Source organism: Hordeum vulgare, chromosome 7H (genome assembly GCF_904849725.1).
Source record: "Hordeum vulgare subsp. vulgare chromosome 7H, MorexV3_pseudomolecules_assembly, whole genome shotgun sequence".
Classification (NCBI taxonomy): Eukaryota; Viridiplantae; Streptophyta; class Magnoliopsida; order Poales; family Poaceae; genus Hordeum; species Hordeum vulgare.
The window spans coordinates 5,310,702-5,336,097 of NC_058524.1; the positions used below are offsets into that span (position 1 = coordinate 5,310,702).

Genomic DNA, 25,396 nt, shown 5'->3' on the forward strand with positions numbered 1-25,396 from the left:
GGGAAATACTTACCACCGCTGCACTACGTCACCCTTTCCACTTCGAGGGAACACCAACGCAAGGCTCTAAGGCCACGAGGGAAATCCTTTGCATACTTGCCTAGGAAGTCCCTTAAGGCGTAGCCATAGCAGAAGGATTCCTGGTGCCATTGCTGAGGAGTATCAAGACAAGAACAGTCTCCCGTCAACACGTGTTTCTGGCGCCGTTGGAAGGTCTTTTGTTGTAGTAGCAGTCCTCACCTAGTGACAGAAGGGGTAGCGAGGCACACATCATGTTGTTGCCATCAAGGGTAAAAAGATGGGATTTATGTCATATTGTATGAATTTATCCCTCTACATCATGTCATCTTGCTTAAGGTGTTATGCCGTTTGTTATGAACTTAATACACTAGATGCATGCTGGATAGCGGTCGATGTGTGGAGTAATAGTAGTAGATGCAGACAGTATCGGTCTACTTGTCTCGGACGTGATACCTATATGTATGATCATTGCCTTAGATATCGTCATGATTTTGCGTGATTCTATCAATTGCTCGACAGTAATTCGTTCACCCACCGTAATACTTGCTATCATGAGAGAAGCCTCTAGTGAGCACTATGGCCCCGGGTCTATTTTACACATCATATATTCAGATCTACAAAAATACCAAAAATACTTTGTTGCACGTTTTACCTTTTATCACCTTCAGATCTCACCTTGCAAATAACCGTGAAGGGATTGACAACCCCTTTATCGCGTTGGGTGCAAGTTTATTTGTTTTTGCACAGGTTCATTGGTGCCACATCTTGATACCCCTACAGGATTGATACCTTGGTACTCAAACTGAGGGAAATACTTATTTCTACTTTGCTGCATCACCCTTTCCTCTTCAAGGGAAAAACCAACGCAAGCTCAAGAAGTAGCATGTCCTTTTTCCCATTCTTGTCTGTTGCATCATAGCGGACACCACTGTTTTGATTGGTGATCTTTTTTATCTTGGGTGGTCGTGTAAAATGTATTCCCGTTTATCTCATACCCTTGGAAATGTAATACGGTCGAAGAAAGTGACACGGCCAACAAGTAGAGTTGATCTTCAACAGTGTTGTCATTCATGAAACGTGCTCGTAACCAACTGCCGAAAGTATCCATGTGTTTTTCTTCAATCGAGGAGTCAACCTTCCCCGGGAAGTCGTAGCGTACAAAATTCTTGTATTCCTCGATATACGAAGCCACGAAGGTGGAACTTTTTAGAACTGTGTAATATGCTTGAGTGAAAGAATGCCCGTACCTACATATCACTGCTTCCTTTCCTAGCGTGCCTTTTTCACTCAGTCTCCCCTCATGCGGCAACTCAGGAACACCAATCGGCTTAAGGGTAGGAAAAAAGTCTACACAGAACCCAATGACCTCCTCTGTTCCATAGCCCTTGGAGATGCTTCCTTTTGGCCTAGCACGGTTATGAACATATTTCTTTAAGACTCCCATGAACCTCTCGTAGGGGAACGTATTGTGTAGAAATACATGACCGTGAATGGAAATCTCGTCGACTAGGTGAACCAGGAGATGCGTCATAATATTGAAGAAGGACGGGGGGAACACCAACTCAAAACTGATAAGACATTGGACCACATCCCTCTGTAGCCTTTCGAGACGTTCTCGATCGATTACCTTCTGAGATATTGCATTGAGGAATGCACATAGCTTCACATGGGTAATCGAACATTTTCCGGTAGAAGCCCCCTCAATGCAACCGGAAGCAACTACGTCATAATCACGTTGCAATCATGAGACTTCAGGTTCGGGAATTTTTTCTCTATCATATTTATTATTCCCTTTATATTAGTCGAGAAGCCAGTGGGGACCTTCATACTGCTCAGACATTCAAAAAAGATTTCCTTCTCTGCTTTGGTAAGAGCGTAGCTGCTTAAGTATTGACGCCCTTTATCAGTCTTCTTTTCGTATGGGTCTTTTAGACATTGCTGCTCCTCCGGTGCTTCTGGTGTATCTTTTGTCTTCCCATACATGCCCAGGAAGTCTAACAGGTTCACGCCAAGATTCTTCGTCATGTGCATCACGTCGATTGAAGATCGGACCTCTAGGTATTCCCAATAGGGTAGCTCCCAAAATAAAGATTTCTTTTTCCACATGCGCATGTGTCTGGTAACGATGTCTTCCAGAACAGATTGACCGCCAGGACCCTTTCCAAAGATTACTATTTGATCCAAATCCTTGACCATAGCCAATACCTCATCACCAGTAGGGAGGTTAGGCTTCTTCCAGTGATCTGCCTCACCGTTGAAATGCTTGCCTTTCTTTCTTACGGGATGATTGGTCGGAAGAAATTGACGACACCCCAGGTAGACAACCTTCTTAGATTTTTCCAAATATGTACCTTTAGTCTTATATAAACAGTGCGTACATGCATTGTATCCTTTTTTGACTGTCCTGAAGTCTTACTAACAGCAAGCAATCATTGATGGTTACGAAAAACAATGCTAGTAGGTCAAACTCTCGCTGTTTGTGCTCATCCCACACACGTACACCTGGTTTGGCCCACAACTGCAAAAGTTCATCAACTAATGGCCTTAGGTACACATCAATGTCGTTGCCGGGTTGCCTTGATCCTTGGATGAGCACTCGCATCATAATGAACTTCTGCTTCATGCACAACCAAGGAGGAAGGTTGTAGATACATAGACTCGCGGGCCAGGTGCTGTGACTGCAGCTCTGCACCCTAAAAGGATTCATGCCGTCTGTACATAGACCAAGCCATAAGTTCCTCGCGTCACCTGCAAAGTTCGCGTACTTTCTCTCGATTTTTCTCCACTGCGACCCATCGGCGAGGTGTCTCAACTTCCCGTCTTTCTTACGCTCTTCTTTGTGTCATCGCAACAACCTGGCATGCTCATTGTTTCTGAACAGACGTTTCAACCATGGTATTATAGGAGCATACCACATAACCTTAGCAAGAACCTTCTTCCTGGGGGCTCGTCATCGCCCTCAACATCACAAGGCTCATCTTGTCTGATCTTGTACCGACATGCAGTGCATACCGGGCATTTATCCATATTCTCGTACTTCTCACCGTGGTGCAAGATGCAGTCATTAATGCATGCATGTATCTTCTGCACATCTAATCCAAGAGGGCAGATAGCCTTCTTTGCTTCGTACCTAGTCTCGGGTAAGTTGTTATCCTTTGGAAGCTTCGGCTTCAATATTTTAAGTAACTTCTCAAATCCCTTGTCAGATAAATCAGTTTCTGCCTTCCATTTCAACAGTTCCAGTGTGGTACCGAGCTTTGTGTTGCCATCTTCGCAATTTGGGTACAACAACTTTTTATGATCCCTTAGCATGGCCTCCAACTTCAGCTTCTCCTTTTCTGTATCGCATTCTCGCTCTGCATCAGAAATGACCCGACCAAGACCATCAACGGGCTCATCTGATGCCGGTTGTTCTTCACCTCCTTCTTCTTCGTTGGCTTCCATTGCAGTATCACCATATTCTTCAGTGAACATAGGATAGTTGTCATCATCATCTTCTTCTTCATTTTCTTTCATCCTAACCCCTCTTTCTCCATGCATGGTCCAACAATAATATCTGGGCATGAAACCTCTCCGAAGCATGTGGCCTTGAATGGTTTTCGAGCTAGAGTACTCCCTCACATTTCGACAGTCAACACATGAACAAGGCATAAAATTATCCACTTTGTTTGCCTCAGCCACGTCGACAAATTTATGCAGGCCTGCAATAAGAACCGTGTCGTTTTCCCTACATCCATCGCTTCCGTGCGTCAATCTGTATCATACATGAATAGTGAAATGACCACCGTACATGGACACATGCAATATTTTTGTATCAATTACAGATGAAAATGATAAGGTTGCTAACCTCGATCGAGGATACCATTTTATGTGAACTTATTTGTGACTCGGACATTTCATCAAACACCTCTTGTGCGTTGCAAACGAAAAAAATTCTAGCACCCACCTCCCACACATCCAACCAAAAAAAATTAAGTGGGTGGGGAGGGTTTATTTATAGGTAGGGGAGCGGTACTAGTCCCTGTTCGTAATGTACTCCCAAGTGCGCCTGTCACCATACATCCATTGGTGGTTCATCTGTATTATAAAATTAAGTATATCAAAAAACCATTGGAGAACATTATGAATAGAGAAATGACCAAATTAATACAAGTTCATCATCACATTGAAACCAAAGTACAATAGTCATCAAATGTTATTATTGCAAAAATAAATACATAAAGTTCTCTCATAAAACAACATACAACTATGTAAAACATTGAAATGCAACAACAAATGCGATCAAAATGACAACTAAGGTAACAATTGACCCAACAGCAAAATGATACCAAGCTTCTTTATCAATGACATATTTTCTAATATTCATAATCTTCAAGCGCATTGCATCCATCTTCAAGCGCATTACATCCATCTTCAAGCGTGTTGCATCCATCTCGATCTTGTGATCATGGATGACATCGACAACATGCAACTCGAGTTCCATATTCTTCTCCTCAATTATTTTAAAAAAATTCTTCAAGTAATTGTTTTTTTCTCAACTAAATTTAACCTCTCGACAAGAGGGTCGGTTGGAATTTCCGATTCACATACATCCTAGATAAAAACATCCATGTCACGTTGGTCGGCATAATTATCGTCATAAACACTAAATGAAACAAATAGTTATAAAAGATAATATATACCACGTCCGAATCATAGACAGAACAAGGGCCGACGTGGACGGATACCAAAACCACCGTACTATATAATAATAATAATAAAAGTAAGTAATTTATACAAGTATCTATCTAAATCTTACAAGTAAGATTTTTTATTTTAAAAAGAAGATAAGAACAAGAGGCTCACCATGGTGGTATTGGCGACGAGATCGGCGTGGGCGATCGACGACGGTGACGACAAGCACGGGACGACACCCTACACATGTGCAGACTCTAAGAAGTTAATTTGAGCTCAAATTTTACATCTAAATAAAAAGAACTCCCACATACACTCCTACACTAAAACCCACAAACCACTCTATTTCTAGAGCATTTGAAATAAGCTAAACTAGCAGCGAGAGATGAAAGGATGAAGTAGCTAACCTTTTAGAACACTTGTGTAGTTGATGCACCGCCAAACCTAGACAAATATTGAGGAAAATGAAGCTTGGAGATCGAGCTTGGAGAAGAGAAAGCTTAAGTGTGGCTCGGACATTTCATCGAGCATCTAATGTGCATATGTAGGCAAAAACAGAGCAGCACACACCTCCACCCTTCCACGGTAAAAAAAGCAGAGGAAATGGGATATATATAGGCAAAATTTTAGTCCCGGTTTTTGTCTAAAACCGATTCTAATAGCCTACCATCTAGTCCCAGTTTCAACCACCAACCGAAACTAATGCTCCGCGGCACGTCACGTGTCAGTCGCTCGATCTTTAGTCCCGATTTTTGGCATGAACTGGGACTAATGCATCGAACTGAACCGGGACTATTGCCCCGCGAGGCCCTGGCAGCTCGAACCGGGACCAAAGCCTGGCATTGGTCTCAGTTTTACTTGGACCCGAGACTAATGAGATTTGAGGCTCCGGCCGAAAGCCATATTTTCTACTAGCGTAAATCTCGTGTATCTATGGTGTCATCCTCACCATGAGGTTCAACATCACTCGGTGCATGTTGAGACAGCTATTGGAAAATGGATATTATGCTGGCTGCCGGCTTGCTGCCGCAGCCAGCACTACCGTTAATTTTAGATTGTACAGTCACATAACTGTTTGGTCCTATCTCTTTTGAAATGCATATTTGTTTATATTATTAAAGTTGTGAGAGGGCGCGGTTGCTGAATGTCCTAGTCCAATCAATGATTGGTGCTGAATGAATCATCCTCCGTGTGTTTTGCATGCTCCTATTAATTTATATGGACCCTTGCATGCTCCAATTCTTGTTTGTGGACCGTGTGCCAGCTTGCATCCTCTGATTAATTGGTCGGAGATGTGTTTCTTGGACCCTTGAATCAGGCTCGTGTGTTTTGCATGCTCCAATCAATGAGCATATGTCGAAGTCTCAGAGGAGGTAGTCATACATGTGGGTGTTGCATTATATGTGTGATTCCTGCCTCTTTCCTCTTATAGGTATACGTCGATGTCTCAGGGGTAGTCATACATGTGTGTATTGCATTATATGTGTGCTTCCTGCCTCCTTTCTCCTTCTCCCGTTTCGGTGTATAAGTCATCTTACGAAAATCAAATAATCCCAAAACATTTGGGCACGGTGCATTAACTTTCATCTTGTTTTTTGTTTTTGGCATGAATAAAGGAATCAACCAATAAGAGACGTGGGGCGTATATGTTTTTAATGACTTGAGACTAACTAACACGACATGCAGTGGTCAGTTTATTGCATGCAATGATATTAATTAACAAAATCACATTAATTTTTTTATTTTCCTCTGCCTCTTGGTAACGGTGCACAACCTAAGATGACCTATACACTGAGACGGAGGGAGTACTATACATGTGCAGAGACTAGAGGTTGCATGTGCTGCCTCCTTCCTAACCTACAGTATTCTATTATTGTGCCATTTTTTCCTAGGTTAACTAAGCCTCTACAAGGATTTCATTCACAACTCATCAAAGAGATACTCCAACCGATATATCTTGACAAGTGGGTATTACATACAATATAAATATAGGGGTCCCCAAGTGGGTAGTACATGTTTCTTCCTGTTTGTTTGTGGACCCTAGAAGCCATGTGCCAGCTTGCATCCTCTGATTAATTGGTAGGAGATGTGTTTCTTGGGCCCTCCAATTCTCGTGCTCGCATAAATTTTATTACTCCCTTCGTCACGGTTTAGAAGACACGTTTGAAAATCTCTAGGATCAAGGTAGTCATTGATTGATTATGAGATGTAGCAGGTGTAGATGCTAATGCGCCTATTTTGGAAACGCACGCAAGTTTAACTGCGTCTTTTAAACCGTGATGGAGGGAGTATGTGTTTCTTGAGCCCTCCAACCATCGATCAGTTTTTCTAGGTCAACTCACCATAAAAAATGATTTCATTCACAACTCATCAAAGAGATAGATAAATACGGACGAATATGCTACTCCCTCGTTTTAAAATATAAGACCTTTTAGAGATTTTGCTAGAAGACTATATACGGAGAAAAATGAATGAATCTACATTTTAAAATATGTTTAAGTACATCCATATATAGTTTATATTGCAATCTCTAAAAGGTCTTATATTTAGGAAAGGAGGGAGTATAATTGAAAAAAATTATGATTAGATCTCGTAAAATTAGATCCTACAAATTTTATGAATATACTATACTGTTTAGGTTTTCATTATACTTTTGGATAGAACATTGCAGACCCTGGAAAATCACTGCAGGTTTTCATTTAACATAAAGACAGGCCAATCGATCAATCACATGTAACAACAATTGTTTTTCTTTTTCATCAATATCAATATTTGTAGAAGGACACCGCTCTGCGCGCCGGCGCGAGCGCTCCCGCCGGTCGCGCCCCAGCCGTCCGATGCGGCTATCCCAACCGTCTGATCTTCTTCTCTCCCTCTCCTCTTCTTTCCCCTGCGTTGACTTCTTCGTCTTCTTCTTCCGCGCGTCCACCCCGACCGCCCTTGCCGCCGGCCACCCCTCACCTGGATCTCCTCCCCCTGCAGTCTCATGCCGCCGAGATACGCTCTTCGTCCCCGTCACCGTCCTCCTCGCCGTCGGTCGTCGTTGCAGCTCTGTACTCGCCCCTCGGTGTGGCAGGCATCCGTCGCTTCTCATAGCATAAAAACAATACGGTTGCAACATGTTGCAAGTTTGTATAATGGTTGTAGCATTTTTTCCATCATGGTTATAACTTGCCATGCCAATGCTTGTAGCAAAGAACAAAATGGTCTGCAACAAAACAGAATTACGGATGTAGAAAATTTGTATAATGGTTGTAGCATTTTTTCATCATGGTTGCAGCTCGGCATGCCAACGCTTGTAGCAAAGAACAAAATGGTCTGCAACAAAACAGAATTACAGATGTAGCAAATTTGTATAATGGATGTAGCATTTTTCATCATGGTTGCAGCTCGCCATGCCAACTCTTGTAGCAAAAATTTCCATCAACGCTTGTACCTATTTTCATGCCGGAGTATTCTGACCGGAGCCTCGTGCAGCCATCAGTACCGGCAACGGAGGTCTCAGCGCCGGAACGCGCCGCGCTCTCCCAGGTTGGGATGGGAAACCAGGAGGCGTTCGAGCCGTGTCGGCAGCCCTAGCGCCGCGTGTTTCTTTGTCAGGAGCCCTAGCGCCCTGTTCTATTTCTGTCGCAGCAGCAGTTTCGCGATCGCACGTCTGAGTCGGTGATCGAGAGTCTGCTTCGGCGACTCGATGTAGGCCTTCCATCGTGACCAGCTGGTACGGGCCCCATTGTGGCTTAACAGTTTTTTCAAACGAGCCTACCTTGCCGCACGGATCCCCAGATCCGGTTCGGCCGGAGTTGTCGCCGGCGGCAGTGCCATCACCGCCGATCGGTTGTTCTGTCTTCTGATCAGAACTTTTTTCCATGTGTCGATGAAATCTGCTAGAGTAAGCGCGGGCAAACGTACCTTCGGTAGTGGTCCTTTCCATGGCCGTACCGCGGATGCCGAAGTTCGTCGGTGAACTATCCGGCGTAGGACCTCCACCCTGTCGTCGTCGTGATCGCCTAGCCCGTCCCAAGCGCAGTCGATGGGAGGGACGAATCCGTCGATGCATTTTGCAACCTGATCCTCGGAATAGCCGACTTGAATGGATTCGCATACCAGGTTCGATGATGATGACGAGGCCACCTCCGGTTGGTGGATGTCGTCCTCCTCGATCGAGTAAATTGTCAAAAACTACCACATTTCGTGCAACCGTGTCCAGTAGCTACTATTTTACGATTTTTCGTGAAAAACTATCAAAATTTTGCTAATCCGTTGCTAAAAACTACCAAGATTTGTAACTGCCTGTTTTAGCTCGTTTAATCGTTTTTCCGACAAGCCGGACCCACATGTCAGGTGCCCACTCACTGTCTCCGTCGGATGTGAGCGTCCTCCTCTTCTTCTCCCCTCTCGCTCCGATGACCTCCCCCAACTCCGGCAGCCCCCATCGGCCCAGGTCCGGTTGTTAATCGAGCCGCTCGGTCGGACCGAGAACACGGGGAGGCTGCAGTAGCCCTGCAGGAGCTGCTGCGCTGGGGCGAGGAAACGGGAGCTACGCAGGGGCCACGCCGCGCCGTGCCCGCGCGCGTACGTCGCCGCGTCGTGGTCGTGCGGCAGCATCCACGTCGCCACGGCCACCTCGTGCTGCTGCTGCTGAGACGAACCGTCGAAATGGTGGTAGTTAATCACCGTCGCTGCTTTGCTTCGTCGTCGTGGCCACCGGCAGCCCCCGTATTAACACCCACCGCACGCTCCGGCCGCCGTTCTGGCGACCCCCGGCCCCCACAACTCCGCCTTCACCCCTGGTGCCCCGGTCCTGCGCCGCTCACGCCCCCTCATCGGCCGCCGCGGCGCTCCGGAGCTGCCGGACTCGTCGGATCCCAGGCCCTCGCCCCGGCCTGCGCCTTCGGCCGACCCCTCCGGCACCTTCCGTCGCCGGTGTGCCGCCGTAGGCCGCCGTGACGAGCCGCCGCCCCCCACGCTCGATCTGGTCCTAGATCGATCCCGCCATCCGGCCTTGACCGCTAGCTGGACTGGCCCAGCCGCCGCTTCGGTCAGCCCAGTTGCCCAACACGCACCGTTAACGACCTGACATGTGGGTCCGGTTTGCCAGAAAAACGATTAAACGAACTAAAACGGCAGTTACAAATCTTAGTAGTTTTTAGAAACGGATTAGCAAAATTTTAATAGTTTTTCGCGTAAATCGTAAAGTGGTAGCTACTGGACACGGTTGCGGATGATAGTTTTTTTGCACTTTACTCTCCTCGGCCTCGCCAACTCCCAGAACCGGCCGCCAACACGTCTCTGGCAGGGGGCCGGCGGCGGGGGCCATCGCATCGTCGCCCCTCGTGTCACACGTGAAGCTCGGTTCTGCACACGACTCTCTCACGTGTCACATTAACTGTTTCTTCTTTTTCATCAATATTAATATTGGAGTCGTACGTGTCCAGCCAACCTTGAATCGATCGATATATAGCGGCGTGCACCCAAGCATGGGTTGAGCATCTTATCTTCAGCCGTGCCGGGAGTTCTGAGAGCTCAGCACATCTCCATCTCCATCTCCAGGTTTTCCTTCCACCAGAGGTAGGTAAGTAGTAGCCTTGCTCTTCTGTTCACATCGTTTCTTGAATTCTTGTTTCCAATGGTGGCATATATAGAACCAGTCAAAGGTGCCCGTAGAGCGAACGAGGAGATGCATGGACAAGCAGCCGGACCACCATAGATAGAAACTGCTGCAATTCTTCTTCTGATTTTTGCATGCAATCGATTCCATTATATATGTGCTATTCCATTCATCATTCTCCAGTCACTTTCCCGTCTTTTTGATGGACGAACTGTTAATGTAGGGCGTGTTTGGATGAGTGTCTGCGACAGCCATAAACCGAAATTTGGCCGTTGAACAGACACAAGGTTCGTGTTTGCATACGGGTCAATTTTTATTCGGCATGCTTTGGCCGGCCTGCCCATCCTTCATTTTTGAGGGCAGCGACAGCAAACCAAGCCTACCCGTACGTACTTCTTCCTTGGGCTCCCAAAGGCCAGTGTGTATTGCCTCTTGGCATGCATGCATGGCAACCACATCTATGACGCACCACATTCATGGCAACCACATCAATTACCGCAGCTCTGCGCGCAAGGGAGAGGGAGGTGGTCATGGCATCCTCCATGCTCCGAATGAGCTTGGCCAGGGACCGGAGGTGCTCGACCAGAGAGAGAGAGAGAGTTGAGGATAAGAATAGGATGAAGGACGGACGAGTGACGAGAGATATAGAGAGAGAGAGTTGAGGATAAGGATAGGATGAAGGCCTGGCCGGGCCGGGCTTCGGGCTAGGCTTTATAAAGCCTAAACTGAAAATCACAAGCCCTAGCTCGGTCCAGCCCGATCAAAAAACGCAAATGCAGGCCCGAGCCCGGTTCGAATGGACTTAAAACGTGACTACCGGGTCGAGCGGGGCCTCCGTGTATATCGCCTTTTTTGTAAGTCCGAGCCCGGCCCAGACTACTTTCCGGGCCTGATTTTGAAGCCCGAGCTCGGCCCAAATACAAAACCCGACCCGGCCTGACCCGGGTTTTCAGGCCGGTCGCCGGGCCGTGCTGTCCATGCCCAGATGTAGGATAAGTTAAGATATAAGAAGCACACGGGTGGGTTGCAACATTGCAACCCAGATTGCAACGTTGCTCTCCCATGGTTTTACTTTCGCCATTGGTTTTGAGCTCAAAATATTTACTTGGTCAAAACAATCAGGAAAGCTGTACCTACCGACCTTTTTTTACTTGGTCAAACTATTTATTATGCACCCAAATTTATTTAGCATGCATTGTATTAGTTGTAAAGTGCATGTTACTAGATGTCTTTTTATGCAGGCAAAAATGCTTAGTATGCAAGTTGTTTAATGCTCTTAATTAAGCTCGACAAATTGGTTTTACATGCATAATAAACAATTTTCGCTGCATAATAAACAGGGTGGGGCGTTTTGGAGGACGAGCTCCATGGAGCTTGTTTTATTGAAAAATTCAAAAATCATCTTTTTAAGTTTCAAAAAATTCTGAAAACAATCATACACGTTACAAAAAAGACAAATTCCTCCATTTTTTAGTGAACAGTGAATGTACTATTCACCCTTCCAAAAAACATGATTTTGTCTTTTTTTTAGCTCTAACTATAATGTATTTCATCGTCAGATTTCACACACATGTATTATACATCTGTATGAACGTGTGTGATTTTTTTCAGAATTTTTTAAAACTTAAAAACATGATTTTCGCCAAGTGCATTTTTGAAAATTAACATCACTAGATAGATATTTGAATCTAGGTTTTTAATAAATTTATTCGGAGATACAAATATCGGTCAAACTTGTGGCACGGAAACCAATCATTTAGGGTTAGAGGGAGTACAACGGTATCACTGTATCAGCTCCCATAAAATTATCGGTTCTGAGCAGCTATACCTAGACATCATATCTTATTTTTTTTATTTAAATGCCTATGGTCCTGTTTGGATACTCTAACCGGGTTAGAGGTTAGAGTTAGATTCTAACCCTTAACTAACCCTGAACTAACTCTAACCCAAGAGGTGTTTGGATGAGAGGGTTAGATTGACAATAAATGCCCTTTCTCAATCATTTGATTACTTTTGTTCATATTCACTGTCAGATTTGGTGTGGCCGATCGTTGTGTGGCCTGCAGGGCGCGGCGGGGCGCGGCGGAGCGGGCCGCGACAGGGCGCGGCGGGGCAGGGCGGGGCGCGGCGGGGCGGCCCGGCGGCAGGGCGCGGCGGGGCGGGGCGCGGCGGCCCGGCGGCAGGGCGCGGCGGGGCGCGGCGGGGCGGCCCGGCGGTAGGGCAGGGCGGGGCGGCCCGGCGGCGGGGCGCGGCGGGGCGGGGCGGGGCGGCCCGACGGCAGGGCGGGGCGGGGCAGGCCGCGGCAGGGCGCAGCGGCCGGCGGCTGGGATGGTGAGGAGTGAGGGCGACGGGAGGGACGGGGGGTTGGTGGGATCTGGTGCGGGCTGGACGCAGTAGCAAGTGATTTTTTTTTGTCCCCACCTAACTCTAACCCAAAAAAACACCTCTTGGATGGGTTAGAGTTTTTGGATGGGTTAGATGCATCTAACCCAATCTAACCCTACCTGTTTGGATTTTTGAGGGTTAGATAGTTCAACTCTAACCCAATCTAACTCTAACCCTAGGATCCAACACAGGGCCTATATAGTACGCAGCAAATCAATCATGCACGTGTCTTTGAGGCTGTGTTTAGATTGCAAACTTTGTTTGCAAAGTTCACAGTAGCACTTTTTCGGATGCTATTTAGGAGGACTAACATGATGTAATTCTAAAACAAATTACACGGATGGAATGCAAATCGCGAGACCTTTCTATCAAGCCTAATTAATTCGTCAATAAAGACTGTTTGCTGTAGCATCACATTGTCTAATCAAGGGCTAGTTAGGCTCATTAGAAAGGTCTCGCAAAAGCACCCCGGGGTTATGGAATGGGTTTTGTCAGTAATCCACATTTAATACTCCTAACTATTGTCCAAACATTCGGAATCACTGTAGCGATGGAAAAACTTTGCGAACTAAACAGGGCCTGAATATCAGAACATAGTGAGAACGGGTTGATCTGCATGCCTTTTCTATTATAAATATAGTACTACACCTTACTGATTGTTGTAACTTCCAAAGAATATATTATTGTTACTTCTTCGTAAGTCCTCATATTCAAGATCATACATTCATTTAATTTGTTTGCATGTAGCCATGGGTTCAGGTCTCTTCAAGCCTCGTGTTCATCCGGACCTCCGTGATGTTTTCTCTAAGATGTCTTTCGGTGACAAGATTGGCTTTCTAGTACGTTTAAATTAATTAATGTTTAAGAGTAATTTATATATCAAGTATTTATTTGATGTACATACTGCATACAGTTACATACATACATACATATTCCTTCAGAATATCAGGTAGTGGTTATATATTAATGTATGATCATAAATATTATGTTATGTATGAAAATTAAACAGTATGCATGTTATTGATGTGTTCCACGTTTTATTTTATAGCAAGATAAGGGTGTTAATTAGAGAGGATGCATACATATATAGATGAGCACATAATTACTAGTTACATCTTGGCATTTATGAAGTTATTTTTATACTAGAATAATCTATCATAAATAAAATTTGTAAAACTTTCTTTATTTGATCTTACATATATACGTGTGTGTGTGTGCATCAATTCTAATGCAACTAAAGGTTGAATTATATTTTGAGCTATTGATGCCGCATTTTAATTGTTTGATCTTTTCTAAATTAGTATCTATTCATTTTAATATATATAGGGTGAGGAATAGTTATTTTAATATATATATATATATATATATATATATATATATATATATATATATATATATATATATATATATAGGGTTGCGTTATTCGTCACCCTGGGTGAGGAATAGTTATTCTTCACCCCCCTCTATCTTCACATTAATACACCGTAATTTTACGTTTCTTAAATTTTAATCTTATCTCATACGTAAAAAGAGACAATAAAAAAATACATAGTCACCGTAAAAAATATTTTATGTCACGTAAAATTACAAAAATAAAAACATAGTGTAAATTATACATAAAATGCGTTTTTTCTGGTCTTATGATCTATATTTTTGTTTTCTTATGGAAACTTTTCCGTAGTTAATCAATATAAATGTATCTATTTGCATTTCAAATTTAATTTATTTATGAAATGGTCGTAAAATTACCTCGAGTGATGAATAATTTATTCTGCACCCTGGGTGATGAATAGAGTTTCTATATTTATATTCATTTTCATATCTCAAAAATTGCGCAAAATTAAGTTTGATGCACCAATTAGGGAAATCTGTTATAATGAAGTATATTTTCAAATGAGTATGCGTGCCAATATGTATTATATTTCCATGCATATGGTGGTAACTAACAAATCATGTTCATAAATATGGCCATTAGAAGGACGCATATATACATAAGCTTTATGATGCTTGTGTACCACCTTATTAACTATTCAATTGATATTCCTCATTAGTTGAAGTATTTAATTTTCATATGCATACCTAATTAAATTTCCAATGTATTAATTTTTCTTAATTTCATGTAGTTCATTCATGCATTTGACAAGAGAAACCTATGGCACAAAATGCCTGTTCCGATCGGTTTACTCTACCTGAACACCCGCCGGACACTCCTTGAAAAATACAACCTGCTAGCTGTTGGGAGTTCTCATGGTGCTCCGTTTGATCCCAAGGAGTTCCCGTACCGCACCGGAGATGGCAAGTATAACAACCCCGATAATGCTGAGGCTGGTAGCCAATACACCTTTTTTGGGAGAAACATGAAGCCAGTTGATCAACAGGATGAGGTACTTAATTATACACTATTTACAAAAATTCTAGTAATTTTCTTACAAAATTCCAAATTTCTAATTAAGATCTAACAATACAAGTTAATAACTTAATGTAAATTAGTTAAGCACTTATTTCCCTTTTATTTTGGTAATTCTTGTTGTATATATATGCATGCTTTAGATGTGCTCTTCTTTTCTGCTGATTTCAATTTGCATTCCTATTATTTTGTTCACTTGAAAATTAGATACTATACATATTGAATTTAGTTAATGAAGAATAAACCTGAAATTAAAGTCTAAGAAGCCAATTAAAGGAGTAAATATCACCAAAAAAGTGTTTTATTTTTATTTCTTCTTTAATTTTAGTTTGACACTTTGACTTCAAACTAATAAAACACACAAAAAAATTATGCGAGTTTTGTGAGTATTAAAAATAAGAGCTAACGTGTGCTTGTTAATTTAAAAATACAACCATTTTCTTTTAATTATATCATACTGTTAACAGATGGAAATTCGAGGTATACTTTTGAATCATGAGATTATGCATAAAATAATTAACTGTTGTTTATCAATGCAGTTGATGAGCCCAGATCCATTTGTTGTGGCGACAAAGCTGTTAGCTAGGAGAGAATACAAGGACACAGGGAAACAATTCAATATACTAGCAGCTGCATGGATACAGTTCATGGTTCATGACTGGATGGATCATATGGAGGATACCAAACAGGTGCATGCTTGATTTAATTCCTTAATTTGATAGCCTTAATTTGTTGAAGTCTTAAAAATAGAAATTTATCTTTCATTGAGAATTTGAAATATATATTGTAGTTACATGTGGTAAATAGGGCAGGCGGGTCGGGTTCGGGTTCGAGTTGGACTTGTTGGGTTAGTTTGGCCTTCGAGAATATCTCGGGTCGAGTCAGGTCGGGTTGGGTGATGGACGGGTCAGGTCGAAGCAATTTCAATATCAACTTTTTTTATCGTATGTTGATTTGAGTTGGATTAGATGCTATTTAATCTTGGATCGGGTCAGTTTTGGATCTGGTCGGGTTGGTTCAGGTTAGGTCAGTTTGACTTTTTGGAAAATGTCGGGTCGGATTCGAGTCGAGTCGAGCAGGTTTCTCGGGCTGGGTCAGGTTCTGCCACCTCTAATTGTTAGTTGATATATAATTCAATTTTCTTGGTTTCTTCCAGATTGAAATCACAGCTCCAAAAGAAGTGGCCAATAAGTGCCCCCTCAAATCGTTCAAGTTCTACGCCACAAAAGAACAGCCTACAAATTCTGGTGGAATAAAGACTGGTTACCGCAATGTTCGCACAGCTTGGTGGTGAGTAATGCTTAAGATTTTCTCAAGTTAAGATCTTTATCACAAATTTCTATTAAACACAAAGAATGAACATAAAAAATAGAGACGATCGATGAATATTATAAATCAATGCATATTTGCACATAAAATGTCGTAATGTTTTGCAATTTCTATGTTTGTATGTACCAAGGGATGGGAGTGCAGTATATGGTAATAATGAAAAACAGGAAAAAAAGATCAGGACTTATGTTGATGGAAAACTAGTGATCGGAGATGACGGTCTTCTTTTGCATGAGGAGAATGGTGTGCCATTATCGGGCGACGTTCGTAACGGTTGGGTTGGGATTTCAATCTTACAAGCTCTTTTTGTTAAGGAACACAATGCAGTTTGTGATGCAATAAAGGTAAGAGAAGCATCACTATTATCTATTTGTTTAGTTTTTTGGAGGAATTTGTTGTTCTTGACTTCTTGCCACCGTACCGATAAAGCTGTTATTTACAAAGATATTAATTTGTTTTCTTTATGCTAAAAATATGAAGAAAAAATTACAAATTTTGTTTTAATCTCAGGAAGAACATCCCAAGCTATCAGATGAAGAATTATTTCGGTATGCCAAATTGGTCACTTCTGCTGTCATTGCAAAGATTCACACTATTGATTGGACTGTCGAGCTTCTCAAGACTAAAACCATGAGAGCTGGAATGCGCGCAAATTGGTGAGGATATATTTATCTCATTTTATCATATTTGCCGAAAGAAATAAAATAACCATTGATGATGGTATTACTTTTCCAAGTGGAAATTTTATTTACATCTGAAAATTCAAATTAATTAAATTAGTGAGAATGTGTACAATTTACCTGATATTCTGATTCGTCTATGAAGGTATGGATTATTGGGTAAGAAAATAAAAGATACATTTGGTCACATAGGAGGAACGGCATTAGGTGGGCTTGTGGGATTGAAGAAGCCGATCAACCATGGCGTACCTTATTCTTTGACTGAAGAGTTTACCAGTGTTTACAGAATGCATCCCTTAGTACCAAGCACTCTCAAGCTCAGGGATCCGACCGGGCAACCCGGTGCAAATAATCCCCCACCATACCTGGAAGAGTGAGTACACAATTTATGTTTGGCATCCATTCCTCTCAGTTTTTATGTAGAAGATGGAATGCAAACTAACAACTTTCATTAGATCAGACAGAAAAAGAGTGATACAGATTATAAAGAAATGAGGAAAAAAAGTTAAGACATTCTTCTATTAGATATCGACTCTTACATCATGGATTACTGAACCTGACTTTAGACACTGAACTCGACACAAACAACTAGATTTATTATGTTTTTAGCTTCTTAACTATACAATAAAAAGTAGAATATATAATCTTGACCACAATAAGTTTTCTGCTCGGTTAGCATATTTTTAGTATAATTTACATAAACACTGACACCATTTCTTTCTTGTGTCAAAATGTAGCATCGATATTGGAGAGTTGGTTGGTTTGAAGGGGGAAGATCAGCTATCAAAAATAGGGTTTGAAAAACAAACATTATCAATGGGATATCAAGCTTGTGGTGCACTTGAACTATGGAACTACCCAAGTTTCTTCAGGGACCTTATACCACAAAATTTGGATGGTACCAATCGATCTGACAGAATCGACCTTGCTGCCCTAGAAGGTATGAAATTTGGACTCAATTTATACCACTATCAGTAGAGAATCGTGATTTTGCACCATCTCAAATTGGTACAAGGGTCCACCAAGAATAACCCAATGCATAAAAATATTTAAAATAACTCGTACTGGCAAAAAAATTAAGTACTAGAACAAGTATTTTGTAACCTTAACTACTATGTTGAAATTTATCACAACATACTTTTCAATTTTCTAGAATTCCCAAACTATTGTTGTACTAACCAGATTGAAAATACAAGATTCTCTTACCAAGACATATATCATGTTTGTATCTTGTAACCTTAGCACCACTCTCTAATCAATCACAACTACCATTTATTTAAAAAACGAGGACATTGCTGCATACTAGTATAAACAACAATGTTAAGCAAAAAATGTACTCTTGAAGTTAAATAAATAGGATTACTGTGTCTAATGCCTTTGATAATGATTACACTTAGACTAATGTTATTTTATTTTCCTCCAAATTAAAGTATACCGAGACAGGGAGAGAAGTGTACCGAGGTACAATGAGTTCAGGAGGAGACTATTTCTGATTCCAATAAAATGTTGGGAGGATCTGACAAGTGATAATGATGCAATTGAAGCCATAAGAGCAATATATGGAGATGATGTAGAGAAATTGGATCTTCTTGTTGGTCTTCTGGCAGAGAAAAAAATCAAGGGATTTGCCATAAGCGAAACAGCATTCAACATTTTCATTTTAATGGCATCAAGGTGATATTTAGTTTTAACTGATATTGAATGCTAGACAAAGTACCAAATTTGATTTAAGACCTTGTTAAATGTATTAGGAAACAACTGAGAATGTGGTTTAAGCTAATTTTCACTGATTCAAAATTTAGAAAAACTGAAGTTCAAATAGGCAAGAAGACATAATGATGTGACCATTATGGGTACTTTACTGGTAGATCCTAAATGTTACCAAGAAAAATGAAGTCTAATGTGGAAGTACTAATTTGAGATGATAACTACTCAGTTGAGATATGAATATTAATTTAACACATCTCTATAAACAGGAGGCTCGAAGCAGATCGATTTCTTACAAGCAATTTCAATGAGAAAACATACACCAAGAAGGGGATGCAATGGGTCAAAACAACTGAAGGCCTGCGAGATGTGATCAACCGGCACTACCCTAAAATTACTGCCAACTGGATGAAGTCCTCTAGTGCTTTCTCTGTGTGGGATGCAGACTACTAGTGCAAAAATAAAAGCCCCTGCCATATGTACTGCATGCAATTTGGCAAGTTCGATGAAGTATTATTTGTTTACAAAATTATGGTGTTTGTTCAGTATAAATAAATATACTTAAATATGTCAGTGTAATATATGTAACAGGATTCATTATTGCATGACACAAGTTGTATGCTTATTTTTTTAATTTTTTAATTTTAAATTATTATTTGTTCATTGTAATTAAATATGGCTGGAAAATAAGTAGGAAGAGACCATATAACATCTTCCTTCATTCTTCTCTTTGGTTACATCTTTCTTTTCTTTCTTTTGGTTTTGGTTACAATGTATACTTGTACATCTATGTATACCAATTAAGAAAATACTAGGCTTGATCATCATATTTTTCTGTAAAATAATAAAATAAATCTCTAATGTATGCCTAAAAAAATTGATGATATATTGTCTATTTGGCCCAATCCATTGACACGCCCTAATTCTTCCTCTCTAACCAGAAAATAAGACACTAATACACTATTAATCATACACAAACGGTTTCTACGGTTAACGAGCCCCAGGTGCATTTACGTGTTCGTCGTCAACACTAACAATTATGGTCGATTCTGGCTCGTTTCGTGGACTACTACTCACCGTTTTGGGATCCCAAAGTGATTTTCATGGTTGTTGAACCCCAAGGTGCGCTTACATGGCAGTCATCAACAATCACAGTTTGGACGATTCTCGCCCGTTTCTTGGACTATTACTCAGTTTTGAGGTCCCGGAGTGATTTACACGATTGACGAACACCGTGGTGCGTTTATGCTTCGGTCATCAACACTCGCAGTTTTGGCCTATTGTGGCCCCTTTCAGGGACCATTACTCACTAATTTGGGGTCCTTGAGGGATTTTCATGATTGACGAACCCCGGGGTGCGTTTATGTATCGTTCATCAATAATCCTAGTTTTGTCCGATTCTAGGCTCTTTCATGAACTATTACTCACCGTTTGGGGGTCCCAAAGCGATTTCCATGGTTGTCGAACCTGAAGGTGTGCTTACGTGTTAGTCGTCAAGACTCGCAGTTTGGGCCAATTCTGGCCCGTTTCTTGGACTATTACTTAGTTTTGGGATACCGAAGTGATTTCCATGATTGACGAACCCTACGGTGCTTTTACGAGTCCGTCATCAACACTCATAATTTTTGCCGATTCTGGTCCATTTCGTGCACTATTACACACCGTTTTGGGGTCCTAGAGCGTTTCCACGATTGACGATCCCCGAGGTGCGTTTACATGTCCGTCGTCAACACTCACAGTTTTGGCCAATTATGATCCGTTTCGTGGACTACTACTCACCGTTTTGGGGTCCCGAAGCGATTTCCATAGTTGTTGAACCCCACGGTGCCCTTACGTGTTGGTCATCAACACTTGCAGTTTTGGCCGATTCTGGCCCGTTTCGTGAACTATTACTCAGTGTTTTGGGATCTGGAGTGATTTCCACGATTGACAAACCCCGGGGTGTATTTACGTGTCGGTCATCAACACTCGCGGTTTTGGCCGGTTCTGGCCCGTTTCGTGGACTATTACTCACCGTTTGGTGTCCCGAAGCGATTTCCATGGTTGTTGAACGCCAAGGTGGGTTTACGTGTCCATTATCAACACTCACAATTTTAGCCGATTCTGGCCCGTTTCATGGACTATTACTCACCGTTTTGGAGTCCTAGAGCGATTTCCATGGTTGTTGAACCCCAAGGTGCGCTTACCTCTCGGTCATCAACAAATGCTGTTTGGGTCGATTCTGGCCCATTTCTTGGACTATTACTCAATTTTTAGGTACCGCAGAGATTTCCACGATTGACGAACCTCGAGGTCCGTTTACGTGTCGGTCATCAACACTTGCAATTTTGGCCGATTCTGGTCCATTTCATGGACTATTGCTCACTGTCTTGGGTCCCGGAGCGATTTCCATGATTGACGAATCCCGAGGTGCGTTTATGTCTCGTTCATCAATAGTCCTAGTTTGTTTTGATTCTGGGCTCTTTCATGGACTATTACTCGCCATTTTGGGGTCCCAGGGCGATTTTCATGATTGACGATCCCCAGGGTGCGTTTGTGTGTTCGTCGTCAATAATCTCAATTTTGTCCGATTCTGGGTCCCGAGGCGATTTCTACGATTGACAAACCCCGGGGTGCGTTTTCGTGTCGTTCATTAACAATTCTAGTTTTGTACGTGTGGGCTCTTTCATGGTCTATTACTCACCGTTTTAGGGTCCGAGAGCGATTTCCACGATTAACGATCCCCGGGGTGCCTTTACGTGTTCGTTGTCAACACTCACAATTTTGGTCGATTCTGGCACCTTTCATGGACTGTTACTCACTGTTTTGGAGTCCCAAAGCGATTTCCATGATTACTGATGTTGGAAATATGCCCTAGAGGCAATAATAAATTGATTATCATTATATTTCCTTATTCATGATAATCGTTTATTATCCATGCTAGAATTGTATTGATTGGAAATTCAGATACATGTGTGGCTATATACACAACACAGTGTCCCTAGTAAGCCTCTAGTTGACTGGCTCGTTTATCAAAGATGGTTAAGGTTTCCTAACCATCGACAAGTGTTGTCGCTTGATAATGGGATCACATCATTAGGAGAATGATGTGATGGACAAGACCCAAACTATAAACGTAGCATGTGATCATGTAATTTCGTTGCTATTGTTTTATGCATGTCAAGTATACATACCTATGACCATGAGATCATTGATGTCTACACGCAACCTTCTCCTTGTAGACGTTGTTGGGCCTCCAAGTGCAGAGGTTTGTAGGACAGTAGCAATTTTCCCTCAAGTGGGTGACCTAAGGTTTATCAATCCGCGGGAGGCGTAGGATGAAGATGGTCTCTCTCAAGCAACCCTGCAACCAAATAACAAAGAGTCTCTTGTGTCCCCAACACACCCAATATAATGATAAATTGTATAGGTGCACTAGTTCGGCGAAGAGATGGTGATACAAGTGCAATATGGATGGTGGATATAGGTTTTTGTAATCTGAAATTAAAAAACAGCAAGGTAACTAATAAAAAAAGTGAGCACGAACGGTATTGCAAAGCGTGGAAACAAGGTCTAGGGTTCATACTTTCACTAGTGAAGTTCTCTCAACAATGATAACATAATTGGATCATATAACTAGCCCTCGACATGCAACAAAGAGTCACTCCAAAGTCACTAATAGCAGAGAACAAACGAAGAGATTATTGTCGGGTACGAAACCACCACAAAGTTATTCTTTCTGATCAATCTATTCAAGAGTCCGTAGTAAAATAACACGAAGTTATTCTTTCCGTTCGATCCATCATAGAGTTTGTACTAGAATAACACCTTAAGACACACATCAACCAAAACCCTAATGTCACCTAGATACTCCATTATCACCTCAAGTATCCGTGGGCATGATTATACGATATGCATCACACAATCTCAGAATCATCTATTCAACCAACACATAGAACTTCAAAGAGTGCCCCGAAGTTTATACCGGAGAGTCAAAACGTGTGCCAACCCATATGCATAGGTTCCCAATGTCACGAAACCCGCAAGTTGATCACCAAAACATACATAAAGTACTCACATGAATATCCCATTGTCACCACAGATAGACACGTGCATGACATACATCAAGTGTTCTTAAAGACTCAATCCGATAAGATAACTCCAAAGGGAAAACTCAATTCATTAAAAGAAGGGAGAGGGGGAAGAACATCATAAGATCCAACTATAGTAGCAAAGCCCGCGGTACATCGAGATCAAGACATCTCAAGAACACGAGAGAGAGAGAGAGAGAGAGAGAGAGAGATCAAACAGATAGCGACTGGTACATACCCTCAGCCCCGAGGGAGAACTACTCCCTCCTCATCATGGAGATCGCCAGGATCATGAAGATGGCCACCGGAGATGGATTCCTCCTCCGGCAGGGTGCCGGAACGGGCTCCAGATTGGTTTTTGGTGGCTATAGAGGCTTGCGGCGGCGGAACTCCCGATCTAGGTTTATTTCTGGAGGTTTCTGTATTTATAGGAATTTATGGCGGTGGAATTATGTCAGTTGGGCCCACGAGGAGGTCACAAGCCTGCTAGGCTGGGCCTAGGGGGTCGGGCCTCCTAGGCTTGTGACTCCCTCATGGCTCTTCTGGCCTTCTTCCAAAGCTTCGTGGGTCTCTTTTGGTCCCAAAAAATCATCACAAAAGTTTTATTCCATTTGGACTCCGTTCTAAAAAAAGGGTCAAAAACTCGGAAAAAACAAAAACTCGCACTAGGCACTGAGTTAATAGGTTAGTCCCAAAAAAGATATAAAATAGCATATTCATGCATATAAAACATCCAAAGTTGACAAGATAATAGCATGGAACCATAAAAAATTATAGATACGTTGGAGACTTATCAATCATGTAACTCACTGACACCGGAGGAATACCTTGTATGTATCAACATCGCAACATAACTGGGTGACTATAAAGGTGCTCTACAGGTATCTCCGAAGGTATCCATTGAGTTAGCATGGATCAAGACCGGGATTTGTCACTCAGTGCGACGAATAGGTATCTCGGGGCCTAGTTGGTAATACAACATCTCACAAACAAGCCTTGCAAGCAATGTGACTAAAGAGTTAGCCACGGGATCTTGTATTACGGAACGAGTAAAGAGACTCGCCGGTAACGAGATTGAAATAGGTATTGGGACACCGACGATCAAATCTCGGGCAAGTAATATACCGAAGGACAAAGGGAATGACATACGGGATTAACTGGATCCTTGACATAGAGGTTAAACCGATAAGATCATCGTAGAATATGTAGGATCCAATGTGGGCATCCAGGTCCCGCTATTGGATATTGACCGGGGAGTGTCTCAGGTCATGTCTACATAGTTCTCGAAACCGCATGGTGTGCACACTTAAGGTTCGGTGACGATTTCAGTATAGTTGAGTTATAGGTGCTTGTGACCGAAGGTTGTTCGGAGTCCCGGATGAGATCCAGGACGTCACGAGGAGCTCCGGGATGGTCTGGAGGTAAAGACTGATATATAGGAAGTCTTGTTTTGGTCATCGAAAAAGTTTTGGACTCATCGGCAGTGTACCGGGAGTGCCGGGGGACCACCGAGAGGGGTGTAACGACCCTAGGGCTTCATGGTCCAAGAGAGGAGGCAAACCAGCCCCTAGTGGGCTGGCCGAAGCCTCCCCTAAGGGACCATGTGGCCGGAGTGGAGAAATAAGGTAAAACTCAAAAGGTGGAAAAGGTTTCCAAGTGGGAGAGGAATCCTAGTAGGAGTAGGATTGGAGTAGGACTCCCCTCTCCTCCCCACTTCGGCCGAACCAAAGGGGAAACCCTAGGAAGCCGGCCTCCCTCCTCTCCTGCTATATATACTAGAGGCCTTGAGGGTTTTTGTACACAACAATTCATCCACGTGCTGCCCTCTCTCTAGATCGTAGTTCCTCTCTGGTTCAACAGTGCTTAGGTGAAGCCCTCTTGGAATAGCTCCACCACCATCGCCGTCACACCGTCGCGCTGCCGGGATACTCATCTACCTCTCTACCCCTCTTGCTGGATCAAGAAGGCGGAGATCATCATCAAGCTGTACGTGTGCTTAACGCGGAGGTGCCTGATAACCCACAAGTATAGGGGATCGCAACAGTTTTTGAGGGTAGAGTATTTAACCCAAATTTGTTGATTCGACACAAGGGGAAGCCAAAGAATATTCTCGAGTATTAGTAGTTGAGTTGTCAATTCAACCACACCTGAAAGACTTAGTATCTGCAGCAAAGTATCAGTAACAAAGTAGTGTGATAGCAACAGTAGCAATGGTAACAGTAGCAACAGTGACAGTAGTAGCGACATAGTAACAGTAGCAGCAGCGACAACAATAGCGACAGAGTAACATCACCAGTCACAACAGTAGCAGAAAAGTAACATATCAAGGACCAGCAGGAAAAACTCGTAGGCATTGGATCGGTGATGGATAATTATGCCGGAGTATATTCATCATGCAACAGTTATAACACGGAGAGATATGTAACTAGCTCCAGATCGTCAATGTAATGTAGGCATGTATTCCGTATATAGTCATACGTGCTTAGGGAAAAGAACTTGCATGACATCTATTGTC

At 42.5% G+C, this 25,396-nt stretch overlaps 1 protein-coding gene across 3 annotated transcripts; it reads left to right on the top strand.

The window, feature by feature from the left end:
* The first annotated feature begins 10,157 nt into the window (after positions 1-10,157).
* On the top strand, positions 10,158-19,416 carry LOC123408826 (alpha-dioxygenase 1-like). 3 transcript variants are annotated; one of them, XM_045101866.1, is made up of 11 exons: positions 10,158-10,263; positions 13,436-13,527; positions 14,812-15,072; positions 15,635-15,784; positions 16,252-16,385; positions 16,555-16,768; positions 16,935-17,080; positions 17,250-17,477; positions 17,842-18,044; positions 18,535-18,778; positions 19,081-19,416. In XM_045101866.1, exons 2-11 carry the CDS (start codon positions 13,438-13,440, stop codon positions 19,262-19,264), a joined length of 1,854 nt encoding a protein of 617 aa, XP_044957801.1. In that variant the 5' UTR covers positions 10,158-10,263; positions 13,436-13,437; the 3' UTR covers positions 19,265-19,416. The 3 variants fall into 3 exon arrangements, with proteins under 3 accessions (XP_044957801.1, XP_044957802.1, XP_044957805.1); XM_045101867.1 differs by having other exon boundaries at positions 10,185-10,267; XM_045101870.1 differs by lacking the exon at positions 10,158-10,263 and adding an exon at positions 10,497-10,590.
* The last annotated feature ends 5,980 nt before the right edge of the window (positions 19,417-25,396 follow it).